This window comes from Peromyscus californicus, unplaced genomic scaffold (genome assembly GCF_007827085.1).
Source record: "Peromyscus californicus insignis strain IS unplaced genomic scaffold, ASM782708v3 Scaffold_16__1_contigs__length_79575227, whole genome shotgun sequence".
NCBI lineage: Eukaryota > Metazoa > Chordata > Mammalia > Rodentia > Cricetidae > Peromyscus > Peromyscus californicus.
Window position 1 is genome coordinate 29375627 of NW_026294458.1, and position 19375 is coordinate 29395001.

General features: G+C 39.5%; 1 protein-coding gene and 1 long non-coding RNA gene across 4 annotated transcripts in view; one reads left to right on the forward strand and one right to left on the reverse strand.

Moving 5' to 3' along the window:
- The window catches only part of LOC128112070 (uncharacterized), an 82973-nt gene that overhangs the window by 10635 nt on the left and 52963 nt on the right, over positions 1 to 19375 (reverse strand). The window lies entirely within an intron of this gene.
- Slc9c1 (solute carrier family 9 member C1) overlaps positions 1521 to 19375 on the forward strand; it is a 77760-nt gene continuing 59905 nt past the window's right edge. For both annotated transcript variants that reach the window (XM_052740805.1, XM_052740804.1), the window contains exons 1-6: positions 1521 to 2323; positions 3402 to 3502; positions 3911 to 4039; positions 4902 to 5067; positions 8452 to 8577; positions 12453 to 12614. In XM_052740805.1, coding sequence (XP_052596765.1) covers positions 2176 to 2323; positions 3402 to 3502; positions 3911 to 4039; positions 4902 to 5067; positions 8452 to 8577; positions 12453 to 12614 — 832 coding nt within the window. In that variant the 5' untranslated portion in view covers positions 1521 to 2175. The remainder of the gene's footprint in view (positions 2324 to 3401; positions 3503 to 3910; positions 4040 to 4901; positions 5068 to 8451; positions 8578 to 12452; positions 12615 to 19375) is intronic.

Below are 19375 nucleotides of genomic sequence, written 5' to 3' on the forward strand. Positions count from 1 at the left end.
TAGCCCTATCTCAAGTTCTTGATATAGGAAGAATACATCAAAAAACGTAGATATCCTTTGACGAACACACACACACACACACACACACACACACACACACACACACACACACAAAATACCCCAGTCCCTAACTGTAGAATCTGGCCTGATCCCTTACAGTTAGGGCTCAGTGTTGTGGTAACCTGACTAATAGGTTTTTGGCCAGGGCAAGTTGTCCTGTTAGGCATGAACAGTCCCACAGGTAATCAAGATTACACATGAAATGGCCAGGTGTGTGACCTTGGAAGGCAGAGACAGTCCGGTCTCTATGAGTTTGAGGCCAGTCAGGACTATACAGTGAGACCTTGTCCCAAAAGTTAAATAAATAAATAAATAAATAAATAAATAAATAAATAAATAAATAAATAAATAGACAGACAGGTAGATAGATAGATAGATAGATAGATAGATAGATAGATAGATAGATAGATAGATAGATCAAAGTGAGACAGATATAAGAGCCCTGTGAATCCATACATCCCCACTGTCACTTAATACATTCTTTGCTGCTTTTCTGTTCATCACAATGTCATTTCCTTAGGTTTACTCTCACTATAGATAAGATTTATTGAGCTACTCCGTGACAGAATTGCCCCTGGTTCACCCAATTTACAGGAAAGCCTCATCCCAGAGACCTTTTCCAAAGCCCAGATCCTGCAGAGACCTCTTTGTAGCTTCATTCTACCTAGGTGCCCCATGACTCCACATGGCAAGTTGTCACCCTGACTGCTACAAAGTCTGCTGACTGCAGATGTATTTCAGATTGTAGTCATCTTTGTCCCAAAACCTGGTCAAAATCAGAACTTGGCTTTGAGACTGAAAACTGAGCAGCTGTTGCCCTTGAACTGGGATAGTTGCAGTGATTGTTAAATAGCTACATATTAAATCACCTGAGACATCTAGGTGGCCTCTGAGGAGACAACTCAGCATCATTACTGCTCCCCGGGGAATTTCAGGAAATAATAAATGCAGAGGGGAGTTATATTGGCTAGGAAATGAAAGGGACTTGAAAAACCAATCAATTAGAGAAAGCAGGCTATGACACTACAAAGGGAAGCTTGCCAGACCTCTGGGTCCAGGCAGCCTGATCATGGAGTCTGTGCTCAGGTGATGGAGTCTCTTTGAACATTGTGTACAGGTCTACTTGATGCTGATGATGCGGTCACAGGGAGAAAGCAGCATGCAGTATCCTTACAAGAGAATGAGCTCATCAGTATAAAGAAAGCATAGAAAAGCCACTGGATGAGATTCACGTGGGTGATTTGTTTTACTATTTTGTTTACATATGTATTTCAATGTTAACTATAAGCACATATTAATTTAATTTCTTTTTCAAAATGTTTATAACCAAAATGTATATTGTGTGTGTGTGTGTGTGTGTGTATGTATGTATTATGTATGTATGTATATTTGAGGTCAGCAGGGGCACAAGGAGTCCTTTTCACACCCCACAAGATATGATTTCTTGAAGGAAGTTAAAGACCTTTGATTTAAAACTGTCTTATCTTGGGAAGAGATAAGTTCTTTGAATGTGGCTATTGTTCATTGTTTTAAACTCTTGATAGAATTCTGGTCTGCAGGTGCTCCTCTTGGGATAAAGAAAGCCCTAGTTTTTATCAGCATGGTCTGTTATTGCTGTCTTATTGAAATTACGATGCAAATCAAAATGCTCCTCCACCTCTCCAGACAGCAGAATAAACTGAGGGTGAATTTCTCAGCGTTGCATTCCCAGAGATGAGTAACCTGCACTAGCTGTGGTCTCAATGGTGGGAGAAGGGTGAGGTGAAGAAACCTTCTGGGTAGGTGCACAGGTGCAAGGTGGGCCATGACTGGGTAGCACTCAGCACTGTGAGAGAACTCATGGCATCGCTGGCTAGTCCCTATCACCTGGGATTCTGCCTTTTCCACTTCATTTCAGTTGTAAGCACCACAGAAGAGAGAGGCATCACTAATGTTTACAGACCAGAAGTGAGGACTTGAGATAATTAAAGGAGAAATTTTCTTCTGTGATTTTCTTCTCTTTTAGCAATGCATTAGGAGGACACTGAGAAGAAAATCCCTATTTCCTTTGATCACCTCTGAGTTTTGCCGAGAGACACTGAGTTAGAGGCAGGAGGACTGTAATTAAACAAGAGGATGGAAGAAATTGCTGAGAATTTAACTACAACCCGAAGTGTCAAACTAAGTAATGCATGGCTGGATCTTCTGAAAAGTGTCTTTCTGAGCACTCCTCAAGACCTCCCTGAAATCATTCTGATACTATCTTTGATCTGTACTATTGGAGGTAAGCTAATACACCTCCCTCCTTAGTCTAGTCTATGGATACGTCTTGCTAATGCTATCATAAAGAATTAAGGAAAGTAACAGTAAGAGGAAATTAGAATTTTATGCCTAAGTTCATAGATTTCCTATAATATTTTCAACTGAAGGACTCAAACAATGTCTGGCCTTTGGGAAGAGATGCCATATCTGTTGTCAGTATCCTTCACCTCTATCAGGTTTAAAACATTCACAGTATAATAACTACTAGGTCAGACTTGGGTTTCAGTAACTAGTATAACTGAAGGAAACAGGAGAATCAAAGGTCACAACAGAAGAAATTCTTGTAAACGATAAGCCCATATCTAGCTTTTATGAAAAAGGAGGGGGAGGAGGAGGAGGAGGAGGAGGAGGAGGAGGACTAGGAGGAGGAGAAAGATCATAGAAACTGGAAATAGTGTTTTTCTTCCCATCCCTTAATGTATTTGGAAATTATACTAAATAATAAGAAAATAGTAAATGAGAGAAAATGTTCTGATCATACATATCAGACTTTGAGGTGCTGCCATTTCTCAAAAATGTCAAACAAAGCCAATAAAGTTATTATTTACTGTGGGCTGTGTAACTAGTAATGAGTAAATAGGATTTTTATATAATTAGAACAACATTACTAGTAATAAGTAACTAGAATTTTTCCATTGGATAAATTATAGCTAGGTTCTCATTGTTCCTTAGGCAGGAGTTTTCGTTAGAGTTAATTACCCTTTTATTGCAGAATTGCAGACTAAACCAATATGATTTATGGTGATTATAACAACTATTACAAATATATCAGTACTAACCCAAGAACCAGTGGTTTCTAGAAATACTTAAAAAAAGTCTCAAAATAAATGCAATCTATTATAAAAGCTATAAAGCAGAAATTTGATAAATTAATGATCATATGGATTTTATATCTTTAAGCATGAGAGAGGGTCTCAATCAGTAGTAAATTAGTAGTAGATACCATTCTGCTGCCTTGGTATTAAGTCATATAACATGTAATAGCAAGTCTGTGAATATGATATTACATTGCCTATCTGTAACAAGTATACTTTTTGCAGCATTTTTGAACATGTATCTGAAAGACTTCCCAATTCCTCTTCCTGTGATACTATTTTTAATTGGATGTTGTTTTGAAATGCTGAGCTTTAAGTCTACTCAGGTATGTATAATAAATGAATATCAGCATCATGTCTAAGAATTGCATAAATTCAAAGAAGTCTAAAGAATTTTTGAAAAAGGACTCATCTCTTCCCAATTCAAACAAGCAAAGGATGCTTATAAGTGTAGAAAAATAACAACTCTGAAAAAACAGAGCCCACAGTACTTGAAATATGCTCTCTCTTGTGCACCTATAACAGGCTTAGGGATGTGTACCAACTTTCCTGTTAGATGTTTCCATTTGTCAATCAGATGGAAAGTTCTGAACACTCAACAGAGTAAGACTTTAGCCCCCATACCATATTGTATCTTTCTAAAACTTTCTCTGTTGTGAGGCAACTGCCTCTGGCATGTGTTCTATTGCTAACAAAGCATGGATATATGTGAATAATCAGTTTTCTATTACTAGATCCAAATATATGCAGATGCCATACAGTGGATGGATCCAGACATGTTTTTTGGTATATTTACACCAGTAATTATCTTTAATGTTGCACTTGACATGGATATATACATGCTCCAGAAGTTACTGTGGCAGGTAATAATTTTGCTCTTTTACTGTCTGTTCATGAACCATGTTAATTATTTTCAGATTATAAAAAAATTTTGTTCCAAAATAGAAAATAAAGACTATGGGGAAAGTGTAGGATATCAAAGTGGTAAATTCAGCTTTGTATCGAATAAAAAAACCCACATATTGGTGGTAATCTAGAATATTGGAAGCTCAGGATAAAACTATGGAGAAAAGGAAACAATTCTGACTATTTTACTGACAGAACTTCATATCAATCATCATTTTATCTCTGGGAATCTGTAAAAGTATAACTGTGAAGTGCATGATCTCAAGGAAGAAAGAATTTGATGAGAAATGTCTGGTTTTAAATCCTTGCCATCTAACACTACGACTTCAGGAATAGTGAAAGTTCAGAGGGTGACCCAAAAGCAGCTGTAACCCAAATCTCACTGGCTTCTTAGACCAGGAGGCGAGGGCTGTCTGTATCAAGGAAACACATTGAGATAAAACACACCTGACGACACGCTGTGCACACACATCGTCCAAAGCTATGAAAATAGTTCTGTTAATAATCTTGCCTAACCACCATCGGAAGCAATGCATTTTAAATCAAAACCAGGCACATGGAGTTCAGACAAAAGACCAGGAGGCATGGAGGATGGGGGAGAGGTAGCAGCAGAGAACGTATTGTGAAAGTGGTTTAGGTTGTCCCAGAGGAGCTCTGCTCAGCCGTTTTCTGTATCTCCGTTGAGGTGGGGGGTTAGGGGGGTTGCCCCAGCAAAGTGAGCCTGAGGGCCACACTGATAGCCAGTTCTGCCTGATCTTCTGCTTTTCAAAATAGAATGCAAATGCCATCTGATCTTTCTACCATCAAATGTCTTTGCAGATAGTCTTAATTACAATTCCTGGATTTGTGATTAATTATACCTTAATACTTTGGTATCTGCAATCTGTGAATAAACTGTCTTTGAAGACGGTCCCCTGGTTACTATTTTCAGCTGTTCTTATAAGTTCAGATCCCATGCTGACTTCAGCCTCCATCAGAGACCTTGGTAGGTAGCCCTTCCTTTTCTTTTTCCTTTGCCTACACTGAGGATATATTTTGTAACTCATCTTCATATTAAAATTCTTTGTTGAAGATGGATTTTCACCACATGCAGGGGTGAGGTGAGGGACTGGAGGATATGGAGGACTGGCGCATATCATGCTTAGGGCAGAAGGAAAGGCTAGTGAGGAGCTCATGTTGCATCTAAAAGGGGCTGTTTCCCATCATGGACTAGGGTAGTACAAGCAGTTACCTTGCACTGATAGAACAATTTGGGCCATTGCATTACTGTGTGTACACTGTATAACTTTCTTTTGCTCAATAACCCTTGTCCTTTGACCACAGTCATTAGGATAATGCCATTTTAAAATGTGTTGGTGTCACTGTCACCATTAATCAAAGACCAGAAGAGGGCAAAACTATAAAATTACCAGTAATAGAATTATTGTGGCATATACTATTTTAGTATGGACAAATCTATATTTAGAAGTAAAATACTGAGTTAAATTATTCAGAAAAGCAAAATAATCCAGAGTCTTCTACAGGAAAAATGGTCCAGTTTCCCTTTTTATTCACTCTTACATGATAGGAACTAGAAATTTCATTTTAGATAGAATATGCATTAATCATGGATATCCCCATGCACATACGCACACTAACAGCACACACATGCTCTTGTCAATTTCATTTCTATTCTATGGCCAGATAAATTGAACAGGGCTGCTCTCAGCAAGTAGAAATAGAATATAGGAAACATATCAAGTGTAAATATGTGAATACAGGAAAGTTGAGTCTTCCAAACAAGGAGATTAAGATGGTAGAGGGATACTGTGTTTATTTTATTGTGTGCATTTGTTTTGTGGTACTGAGAATGGAATCCTGGGTTTTCAACACGTTGGGCAACTGTTCTGCCATTGTACTAGACCTCAAGTGAGACTTTAAAAGAAGAATATTTTTAGCTCGGTGGTATACACCTGGACTCACAAAACATAGGAAACCGAAGCAGAGGGAGCATGAGTTCAAGGCCAGCCTGAGCATCATAAAGAGATCCACATTAAGCATTAAAGTATACCAGAATCCATCATAAATCATGGGTTCTCATCTTCTCCACACTCTCCCCCTAGATCCCTACCTTTGGGGGATTTCATCAATCCAGCATTTTTCTGCTCAAAAGACTTAGATTTTTATGACACTGAGAAGCCAATGCTGCACCTGTTTTAATCTCAAAATTTTATAATCTAGTATTCCACTGAATGTTTCTTTGTCTTTTAAAAATTACAATAATCCAACTGGTTGTATCTAGGAAGACTAATCTCATAAATACTGGGCATCTTGCCAATTTACTCTTGGAATTTTGTTGCTCTTCTAACTTCGTGTCTTTCAAAACATATTTGTAAAAGGTGGTTTTCCCTTAGTAGCATTTTTGCTTGGTCTTGAAAAACAAGATTTTGTGCATGTGAGTACATGTGTATGTGCAGTTGAGGCACATCTGGGCATGTGCCCATGGAGGCCTAGAAGAACCTCAGAAGTCATGCTCCTGGTTGTCACTCACCTCATTTGAGATGGGGTCTTTCATTAACCCTGAGCTCATTGGTTAGGCTTGGCTGGCTGCTCAGGTAGCCAGGTAACTGGCTGTCTCCCTCCACCTTCCCAGCGCTGGGATCACAGGTGCATACCCCATGGCCAGATAGTTCACGTGGGTTCAGGGAATCCATCTCAGATCCCCATGCTTGCACACAAGCTGTTTACCAAGTGTACTCTGTCTCTATCCTCCAAATATTTTAAAACTCTATAAATGTGTTCTTTTGTTTATGGGCTTCTATAAGTCACATGTAATTGTATATTATTCACAAGAAAATCTCCTTAGGACAGAGAGCGCATGTCCATAGAGGGCATGAATAGATATGCATTATCTTGAACTTTTTTCCTTCCTTGACTTCAAATTTGTTATTCATTTGACAACAGTCACTGTTGAGCTGGTTGTATTCTATAAACTGTAATAATTATACAATAGTAGGTTTTGCTGACTAATAAACACTCCAAATGTGGTGGCTTAAAGCAACAGCTGTTTATTATTTCTCATGGGTGTGGCAGTTTTAAGAATATAAAACAGACTCACTGACCTTGGCTAGTCCACTCACTAATCTACAATCAGAAGGCAGATGAGCATCTGGGGACCATGTGATCCACCTTCCCTCCATATACCTCTCAGTTTTCTGTAGTATCACTGGGAAGGAACACTGCCATGATGGTTACTGGTGTGCAAGAGAAAGGTGGCAGAAGTCTCTGTTTCCACCAACCTGACAACCACATAAATGGAACCTTTTTCTATAGTGTTAGAACAGTAGTTTTCAACCTGTGGTTCTCGATCCCTTTGAGGGTCAAATGACTCTTTCACAGGGTTCACCTAAGACCATCAGAAAACAGTTGCTTGCATTACGATTCATAGCAGTAGCAAAATTACAGGTATAGAGTAGCAGCAAAAATAAATTTATGGTTGGGGGTCACCACTGCATGAAGAACTGTATTAAAGGATCTCAGCATTGGGAAGGTTGAAAACACTGTGTTAGAGTCATAGGCATGGCTACCAGGAGGCAAGGAACTGGAACATTAACACCATGAAGTTATCAGAGGAACACGGTGCTCAGGCTTTTTTCTATTAGCAAACTGACCATAGGTAGAATGTGACTGCAGTCATAGAACAAGAGGTTTCCTATAAGGAATGTTCCTGTATTAACCTATGGCTCCCAAGTCACTAAAGATGCTTACAATCTTACATTACTGTCGAATTTAATGGCAAAGGAAATGTATAACTGGTAGACACTTAAGCTTAGAATCCCATGACAAATAGAAGAAAATTAGGATGGAAGTAGGTCATATCAGAATGTTCTCTGTCCACGGAACTTGAATCATAACGTTGTTGTAAAGAATATGCAGAAAAGTCAGTCAGTTTTTAATTTTATCTAGACAAATATCTTAATGTTTTATTCCACTTCTGGGTTATCAGGCCTTGGCCTATGACTTGACTTTATCCTCTTCCTTCACATTTGTCTCACCTTAAATAAGTATGAATTATAAGGAATTCACCTATGTAAGTCAAGTAATTCAATTATTTACATTGATACACTTCATGATATTACCAATGCTTTGAAAGAAAGAACAAGTTCTCAAGTTAATTATCTGATCTACATAAACATAATTGACTGTAGTTAATTTAGTATTTGATCATGATGATAGAGACTTGGAGCTGGTAAACAACTAAATTTATTTATTTTTCAACATGACAATAGTCTAGGTGACACAAATCCAATAGCAAAGAATATCCTTCTGCATGCTAATGTAATCATATTCTTAAATATTGATAAGGTTTTCTCTTCTTTGAAATATGTAGGTCTTTCTAGAAGCCTCACAAATTTAATTAATGGAGAGAGTCTAATGACTTCAGTTATATCCTTAATTATATATAGTGGTGTTGTGAATATCAACTTCAAGTCAAAATACGTGAACCGTACCCTAGGTAAGGACATGTTTTTAACTTCTTAAAATATGAATTGTTATTTTCTGAAAGTGGTCATGCATGCTGTATCTTACTATAAATTATGCTTATAAAAGTGTCAGTATTGGCTTGACTTGGTGACTTGACCTTTACTTAGCATGTTCTTTCTTCACCATTGTTGTGACTCTGCTATGGGTTGGAGTGAAACTTCCCATAAGGCTGTTTGTAAGAGCAGCCTTCTGGAGGCCTGATCTGACCAACAATGTGATGGCATTTTGTTATTACTGCTGCCATCATTTTGTTATCTACTGTGTAGCACCCCGCAAACACACACACACACACACACACACACACACACACACACACACACACACACACACCATCTTAGATAAGCTAGTAGTGCATCCAAGAAGAGAAGGCATCTCCTTCTCCCTCTGCCTTGGCACAACCTCCTAAGAGTTTCACTACAGGAGAAAGAGTGAGCTACTCATTCATCTACAGACCAGGGATCAGAGCTCAGAAGCAGTGACTGCAGTGTGCTCATCACCTCTCCAACATGGCTTTTCCATATCATCCTGAATCACAAGTGCATCTTTCCCCCAACTGTACCATATGATATGTGTGTATAGAATAAATAACAAATATGTATTATAATGCATGATTGTAGTGGCGCAGCTGTGTAATTAACCCCCAAGACAAGAAATCTAATGTTTCCAACACCCCACAGCTTCTTAGTGCCAGCCCACCGTGCAGGGACCACAGGTAAGTGAAAGTCAGAGTACAAGTTGTCAGTCAGTTCTCTTCCACCATGTAGGTTCTAGGGATGGAACTCAGGTTATGAGCCTTGGTGGCAAGCATCTTTACCCACTGAATCATCTCCCTGGCCCTGACTTTTAGTATTTAGAAATTCTTTCAGTTTGGAAATAAGAAAATACTGTGTGTATAACCCAGATGTAATGAACAATTTTCAAGTAATATCATTTTTACTTGATCTGTCATCCTTGCTTGAGTTTGTTGGAAAAATGTGATGTTCTGATGTGAATGTTTGATGTAGGGTGATAAGAAAGATGCAACCAAGTCGCTTGACAGATCTATCAGCTTGCTTACTTGTGATTTTTATGGTGAGACATTTGCAATTTACACTTTTTTTTATTTGAATTTTTGTTTTTTCAAGACAGGGTTTCTCTGTGTTGCCTTGACTGTCCTGGAACTCGTTTTATAGGCCACACTGGCCTCAAACTCAGAACTAACAGAGCTCCATCTGTCTCTACCTCCCCAGTCCTGGGATTAAAAGCATGCACCACCATCACCCAGCAAAATTTACTCTTTTTTGCTGTGGGATAGTCTGTATGATGTGAATCTATGTTATTCTGACTGGTTGATAAATATAATGCTGATTGGCCAGTAGCCATGTAAGAAGTATAGGTGGGATAAGCAGACAAGGAGAATTCTGGGAAGAGGAAGGCTGAGTCAGGAGATGCCAGCCCACCGTCCAGGGAGCAGCATGTAATGTACACAGGTAAAGCCACAGAAAATGTGGCAATATACAGATGAACAGAAATGGGCGGAGCTTAAGTGTAATAGCTAGTCAGTACTAAGCCTGAGCTAACAGCCGAGCAGTTTTAATTAATACAAGCCTCTGTGTGTTTACTTGGGACCGCAGGACCATGGGAGATAGGAGGGACCCGAAAAACTTCAGTTACGCTTTTTAATTACTTTGATACATATATATATATAGTTTTCATCTTACTGAACATGGGTGTTAAAAAGCTATAATTAACTTTTACAAAGAAAACTGTGGTTAAATTTTAAGTAATAAATCTTCAAACTTTCTCCTTTCTAAAATTTTGAACTCTCTGACCAAAAATAGACCATTCTCTCCTCTCTACACCAACCCCAGCCCTTAGCAGCCATTACCCTTTTCTCTACTTTTGTGAGTTCAATTTTATTAGATTCTGAATGTGTCTGTGTATATATGTACACATGTATGTATGTTTGTATGTATGTAAGTATGCATGGTGTGTGTGTGTGTGTGTGTGTGTGTGTGTGTGTGTGTGTGTGTGTGTGTGTGATCATGTGGTATTTTGATATTTGCTTATCTGTGTTTCTGTGCCTGGCTTTTTTCACTCATAATATCTTTTAGGTGAATTCATATTGATATGAATGACAGGATTTCTTTCTTTTTAAAGACTAAATATTATTCCCATGTAGATATATACCAAATTATTTTGATTTTTTGCTTTGTTTTTGTTTTGTTTTTTCGAGACATGGTTTAGAGAACAGCCCTGGCTATCCTGGAACTCACTTTGTAGACCAGGCTAATCTCAAACTCATAGAGATCTGCCTGCCTCTGCCTCCTAAGTGCTGGGATTAAAGGTGTGTGCTACTGCCTCCACCACCACCACCTGGGATCCAAATGTTCCTTGCCCATCCACCTACTGCTGGACCTTAAGGTTTTTTCCATATCTTGGAAAGATATGTTTGCAATTTTAAGTGGTCAGGGCTGGTGAGAAGGCTTAGTGAGTAAAGGAACTTGACACATAAGTCTAGTGACCTGAATTTCATCCCCAGAAGCCACACAAAGGTGGAAGGAGAGAAATTGACACCGAAAAACTGTCCTCTGACCTCCATAGGAATGCTGCAGCATGTTTACATGCACATACACAGTCATGATAATGATAATGGTAAAGATGGTGATGATAATAAACTTAAATGCGCAAGGGAGTTTGTGGTAGTTTGAATGAACGTGGCCCCCATAGGCTCATATATTTGAACGCTGAGTCCCTAGTCAGTAGACTGTTTAGGAAGGATTGGGAGGTGTGGCCTTGTTGTAGGAGGTGTGTCACTGGGAGTAGGTTTGGAGGTTCCAAAAGTCCACACCAGAATCATTCTCCCTCTCTCTGCCTGCTGCCTGGAGAGCAGAATGTATGTAAGCCTTAGCTACTGCTCCAGCACCATGCCTGCCTGCCACCAGGCTCCCCTCCATGGTGGCTCCGGACTAACCCTCTGGAACTATAAGCAGCCCTCAATCAAATGCTTTTTTTGTGTAAGTTGCCTTGGTCATGGTATCTCTTCACAGCAATAGAACAGTAACAAAGATAGAGCTGAACAGATATTTCTCAAAGGAAGACATACAAATATACAATAAGCACATAAAAACACTCAGCCATTAATATCAGCAATTTTTATGGAAATACAAACAAAACACAAAATAATATATCACCTCAAACTGTTTGAAATGACGTTTGTAAAAACAAAGAAACACAGGACTTGGGGCTGGAGAGATGGTTCAATGGTTAAGCACACTGCATGTTCTTCCAGAAGACCTAAGTTTGGTTTCCATCACCCACATGTTGGCTTACAACCATTTGTAACTCTAGTTCAAGGAAATCCAACTTCTTTGGCCTTCTTAGGCACCAGACACACACATGATGCACAGACATGTATGTAGCCAAAACACACTTCCACAAATAAAATAATATTTTAAAAAATTATTTCTTTTATTTTTGAGATTACAATATAAATACATCACTTCCTCCTTCCCTTCATACACATAGTCTTATGCAGACTGAGTAGGCTGTATTTATGTATTTGGAAAAACATTTTCATTAAAAATGGAAGACTTAACAGATGTTGGTGAGCCCACTCCTGTGCACCATCAGCATAAATTAATTCAGCCGTAGGAAAATGGTACGAAGGGTCCTTAAGAAACTACAAACAAACTAACATATAGTCCAGTGAACTCGGTGTCTTGAAGGGGTATTTGTACTCCATTGTTCGTTACAACAATGAGCTAATTTTAATAATGACAGAAAGAACAGTTGATTAGAGCATCATTTAGAATGAAGGTCAGGTGACTTCTATTAACAGTTTTCCATTTCTTTCTTTTCCTGTAGCCCATAGCGTCATATCTACAGCTTGGGGGCATCTTATTGAAAGCTTCTTGTTTGGAATCCTAAACACAAAGCTGATCCAGCTATCGATGTCTACCATTTTTGGTGATGATGTCAGTCACATCACTCTCATCTTTTCGGGTCTCTACCTCGTCTTTTACTTTTGTAAGTGGGAGGTTCCACACCTCACATTAAATTACATAGAAGGATTCGATGTAAAAAATGTGAACACCTGTGCACAGAGAACAATGTACCCAGATATGGAAAATAAACATAAAATGAAGAGGAATTTGGCAAAAAAAACCACAGTTGGAATAGTTTATTATGCCTTTCCTAAAGAAAGAATTTCATAACCAACTGTACAAAAGTTATGAGTAAAAAACAAGTTACATGCTTGTCTTACAAGATATATAAAGAATTTTACTTACCAGAACAGACTACAGATCCTCTACAGAGACACTAGGTCCTCCATATCTGGAAATTTTGATTATTTTACATTGACAGATTAGAAATTCTAGAATAATCAGATTACTCTCATGTCAGAGAAGAGAAAGGCACAATTTTAAGAATCCCCAACTGATCAGTTAGTCGTATTGAGTCAAGTATGATACTAAAAGTTATAGAACAAGTTAATGAACTAAAACAATGAAGGATGATCAGGTGATGTGAATTCCATATGTATTAGTGTAAATGTATGCCGTTAAGTTCCTATAAAAATGCATTTCAACGCCATCTTGCTCCGGACGTCCCTTTTGGAATACTGGTGAGTACCCTTCCTTGCCCCAGACCCCATCCCTGGGCACCAGCCACTCCAGGGAAGACCTGCCCAACTTGGCCCCAGGTTCTGGCCACCGGGCAGGTTCCCTGCTAGCCGCACCGGGAAGGATCCCCTTCTCCAAGACCCCTGGCAGACCCTGCAGTCTCCACGCCCTGCCCCCACGCCCATCTGCCTGAGCCCCAAGCCTCTTCCTGAGACTTAGAGGCCGGCCCCCAGCTCCCATCTTGCTCCGGACGTCCCTTTTGGAACAATCGTGAGTACCCTTCCTTGCCCCAGACCCCATCCCTGGGCACCAGCCACTCCAGGGAAGACCTGCCCAACTCGGCCCCAGGTTCTGGCCACCGGGCAGGTTCCCTGCTAGCCCCACCGGGAAGGATCCCCTTCTCCAAGACCCCTGGCAGACCCTGCAGTCTCCACGCCCTGCCCCCACGCCCATCCGCCTGAGCCCCAAGCCTCTTCCTGAGACTCAGAGGCCGGCCCCCAGCTCCCATCTTGCTCCGGACTTCCCTTTTGGAACACTGACTTCCCTTTTGGAACACTGGTCTGTCTGAACCAAGTGTGCGGATAAGGCCAAGAACGAACCACAAGGAGATGGGCAGACGTCAAGGCAGAAACATATACAACAAAATGAATAGCAATACAGCATCACCAGGCCCTAGCCCTCCTCCAACACCTAGACCTGAACATCAGAAATTGGAAGAAGCAGAAGAAAACAGCCTTATGAATGACATCATGAAGAAGCTAGAGGCTTGCGTAGAGGAAAAGACAAAAAAATGTGAAGAACGCTGTAAACAACTAGAGGAAAGGGCAAACAAATTAGAAGAAATCAATAAAGTCCTGGAAGAAAACAATAAAATACTGAGAGAAAATCAAGAAAAATCAATGAAACAAATGAAGGAAACAGTCCAAGACCTGAAAAGGGAAATAGAAAAAATGAAGAAGACACAAACAGAGGGAATGCTGGAAATAGAAAATCTGAGAAAACGATTGGGAACTTCAGATGCAAGTATAATCAACAGAATGCAAGAGATGGAAGAGAGGATCTCTAGCGTTGAAGATACAGTAGAAGAAATACATTCATCAGTCAAAGAAAACACTAAAACCAACAAAGTCATGAACCAAGAAATTTGGGACACCATGAAAAGACCAAACCTAAGAATAATAGGGGTCGAAGAAGGAGAAGAATACCAACTCAAGGGCACAGAAAATATATTCAACAAGATCATAGAAGAAAACTTTCCCAACTTAAAGAAGGAAATGCCTATGAAGATACAAGAAGCTTATAGAACACCAAACAGACTAGACCCCCAAAAAAAGTCCCCTCGCCACATAATAGTTAAACAACTAAACGTACAGAATAAAGAAAGAATATTAAGAGCAGCAAAGGAAAAAGGCCAAGTGACATATAAAGGCAAACCCATCAGAATAACACCCGATTTCTCAATGGAGACTTTGAAAGCCAGAAGAACCTGGACAGATGTAATGCAGACACTAAGAGACCATGGATGTCAACCTAGACTAATATACCCAGCAAAACTTTCAATCACCATAGATGGAGTAAACAAGACATTCCATGACAAAGCCAGATTTAAACAATACTTATCCACAAACCCAGCCCTACAGAAAGCACTAGAAGGAAAATTCCAACCTAAGGAAGTCAGATACACCCTCGAAAACACAGGCAACAGATAAAGCCACAGCAGTAAACCCCAACGTATAGAAGTACCCACACATCACCACCAAAAAATAACAGGAATGAACAATCACTGGTCATTAATTTCCCTCAATATCAATGGACTTAATTCACCTATAAAAAGACATAGGCTTACAGAATGGATACGAAAGCAGGACCCATCTTTCTGCTGCATACAAGAAACACATCTCAAATTCAAAGATAGACACTACCTAAAAATAAAAGGCTGGGAAAAGACTTTCCAATCAAACGGTCTTAAGAAACAAGCGGGTGTAGCCATCCTGATATCCAGCAAAATAGACTTCAAACTAAAATCAATCAAAAGAGATCAAGAAGGGCATTACATACTCATCACAGGAAAGATCCACCAAGATGAAGTCTCAATTCTGAATATTTATGCCCCAAACACAAGGGCACCCACATATGTAAAAGAAACATTACTAAAGCTTAAATCACATATAAAACCCCACACGTTAATAGTGGGAGACCTCAACACCCCACTTTCACCACTGGACAGATCTCCCAAATTGAAACTTAACAGAGAAATAAAGGACTTAACTGATGTCATGACTCAAATGGACTTAATCGATATCTACAGAACATTCCATCCTAACAAAAAAGAATATACCTTCTTCTCAGCACCCCATGGAACCTTCTCTAAAATTGACCACATACTTGGCCACAAAACAAATCTAAACAGATACAAAACAATTGGAATAACCTCCTGTGTTCTATCAGACCACCATGGTCTAAAGTTGGATTTCAACAACAACAAAAACTACAGAAAACCTGCAATCTCATGGAAACTGAATAATACCCAACTGAATCACCAATGGGTTAAGGAAGAAATAAAGAAAGAAATTAAAGACTTCCTAGAGATCAATGAAAATGAAGACACCACATATCCAAATTTATGGGACACTATGAAAGCAGTACTAAGAGGGAAATTCATAGCACTAAATGCCCACATAAATAAGTTGGAGAAATCTCACACTAGAGACTTAACAGCATACCTGAAAGCTCTAGAACAAGAAGAAGCACAGTCTCCCAGGAAAAATAGACGCCAGGAAATTATCAAAGTGAGAGCTGAAATCAATCAAATAGAAACAAAGAGAACAATACAAAAAATTAATGAAACAAAGAGTTGGTTCTTTGAGAAAATCAACAAGATAGACAAGCCCTTATCCAAACTAACCAAAAGACAGAGAGAGAGCATCCAAATCAACAAAATCAGAAATGAAAAGGGGGACATAACAACAGACATTGAGGAAATCCAGAGAATCATCAGGTCATACTTCAAAAACCTCTATTCGACAAAACTGGAAAACCTAAAAGAAATGGATAACTTTCTGGATAGGTACCACATACCTAAGTTAAATCAAGACCAGATAAACTATTTAAATAGTCCAATAACCCCTAACGAAATAGAAACAGTCATTAAAAGTCTCCCAACCAAAAAAAGCCCAGGACCAGATGGTTTCAGCGCAGAATTCTACCAGATCTTCAAAGAAGAGTTAATACCAATACTCTCTAAATTGTTCCACACAATAGAAACAGAAGGAACATTACCAAACTCCTTCTATGAGGCTACAATTACCCTAATTCCTAAACCAAACAAGGATACAACAAAGAAAGAGAACTACAGACCGATCTCCCTCATGAACATTGATGCAAAAATACTCAATAAAATACTGGCAAACAGACTCCAAGAACACATCAAAACAATTATCCACCATGATCAAGTAGGATTCATTCCAGGGATGCAAGGGTGGTTCAACATACGAAAGTCCGTCAATGTAATACACCATATAAACAAGCTCAAAGAAAAAAACCATATGATCATCTCACTGGATGCAGAAAAGGCATTTGACAAAATCCAACACCCCTTCATGATAAAGGTATTGGAGCGATCAGGAATACAGGGAACATACCTAAACATAATAAAGGCAATTTACAGCAAGCCAACAGCCAACATCAAATTAAATGGAGAGAAACTCAAAGCAATTCCACTAAAATCAGGAACGAGGCAAGGCTGTCCACTCTCCCCATACTTATTCAATATAGTACTTGAAGTTCTAGCCAGAGCAATAAGACAACATGAGGAGATTAAGGGGATACAAATTGGAAAGGAAGAAGTCAAGCTTTCCCTATTTGCAGATGACATGATAGTATACTTGTGCGACCCCAAAGATTCCACCAAGGAACTGATACAGCTTATAAACACCTTCAGCAACATAGCAGGATACAAGATCAACTCAAAAAAATCAGTAGCCCTCCTATATACAATGGACAAAGAAGCGGAGAAGGAAATCAGAGATACATCACCCTTTACTATAGCCACAAATGACATAAAATACCTTGGGGTAACACTAACCAAGCAAGTGAAGGACCTATATGACAAGAACTTTAAGTCCCTGAAAAAAGAAATTGAAGAAGATGTCAGAAAATGGAAAGATCTCCCATGCTCATGGATAGGCAGGACTAACATAGTAAAAATGGCAATCTTACCAAAAGCAATCTACAGATTCAATGCAATCCCCATCAAAATACCAACACAATTCTTCACAGACCTGGAAAAAATAATACTCAACTTCATATGGAAAAACAAAAAACCCAGGATAGCCAAAGGAATCCTGTACAATAACACAACTTCTGGAGGCATCACGATCCCTGACTTCAAGCTCTACTATAGAGCTACAGTAATAAAAACAGCTTGGTACTGGCATAAAAACCGACATGTGGACCAATGGAATCAAATTGAAGACCCTGACATTAATCCGCACACCTATGAACATATAATTTTTGACAAAGAAGCCAAAAGCGCACAATGGAAAAAAGAAAGCATCTTCAACAAATGGTGCTGGCAAAACTGGATATCAACATGTAGAAGGCTGCAAATAGATCCATATCTATCACCGTGCACAAAACTTAAGTCCAAGTGGATCAAGGACCTCAACATAAATCCAGCTACTCTGAACCTGCTAGAAGAGAAAGTAGGAAGTAGTCTTGAACGCATTGGCATAGGAGACTACTTCCTAAATAGAACACCAGTAGCACAGACTCTGAGACAAACAATCAATCAATGGGACCTCTTGAAACTGAGAAGCTTTTGTGGAGCAAAGGATACGGTCAACAAGGCAAAGCGACAGCCTACAGAATGGGAAAAGATCTTCACCAACCCCACATCTGACAGAGGACTGATATCCAGAATATATAGGGAATTCAAGAAATTAGACATCAAAATGCCCAACAGTCCAATTAAGAAATGGGCTATAGAACTAAACAGAGAATTCTCAACAGAGGAAACTCAAATGGCCGAAAGACATTTAAGGAACTGCTCAACATCCCTAATCATCAGGGAAATGCAAATCAAAACAACTCTGAGATACCACCTTACGCCTGTCAGAATGGCTAAGATCAAAAACACTGAAGACACCTTATGCTGGAGAGGATGTGGAGCTAGGGGAACTCTCCTCCACTGCTGGTGGGAATGCAAGCTTGTACAACCACTTTGGAAATCAATATGGCGCTTTCTTAGAAAATTGGGAATCAATCTCCCCCAAGATCCAGCTATACCACTCTTGGGCATATACCCAAGAAATGCTCAACCACACCATAAGAGCACTTGTTCAGTTATGTTCATATCAGCATTGTTTGTAATAGCCAGAACATGGAAACAACCCAGATGCCCTTCAACTGAAGAATGGATAAACAAAATGTGGTACATATACACAATGGAATACTACTCAGCAGAGAAAAACAATGGCATCATGAGGTTTGCAGACAAATGGATGGATCTAGAAAAAATCATCCTGAGTGAGGTAACCCAGACTCAGAAAGACAAACATGGTATGTACTCACTCATAGCAGGATACTAGACATGAAACAAGGATGACTTGTCTGCTACTCACATCACCAGGGAGGCTACCTGGAAAACAGGACCCCAAGAAAGACACAGGGATCACCCAATGACAGAGAAATGGAATGAGATCTACATGAACAGCCTGGACATGAGTGGGGGTAATGAAAGGCGAGGGTTGAGGGAAAGAGAGCTTGGGGGAACGGGAGATCCCAGCTGGATCAACAACAGAGAGGGAGAACAAGGAATAGGAGACCATGGTAAATAAAGACCACATGAGAATAGGAAGAAGCAAAGTGCTAGAGAGGCCCACAGAAATCCACAAAGATACCCACACAACAGACTGCTGGCAGAGGTCGAGAGACAGCCTGAACTGACCTACTCTGGTGATGGGATGGCCAAACACCCTAATTGTTGTGCTAGAAACCTCATCCAACTACTGAGGGATCTGGATGCAGAGATCCATTACTAGGCCCCGGGTGGATCTCTGGGAGTCCAATTAACGAGAATGAGGAGGGTTTATATGAGCGAGAATTGTTGAGACCAAGGTTGGATAAAGCACAGGGACAAATAGCCAAATGAATGGAAACACATGA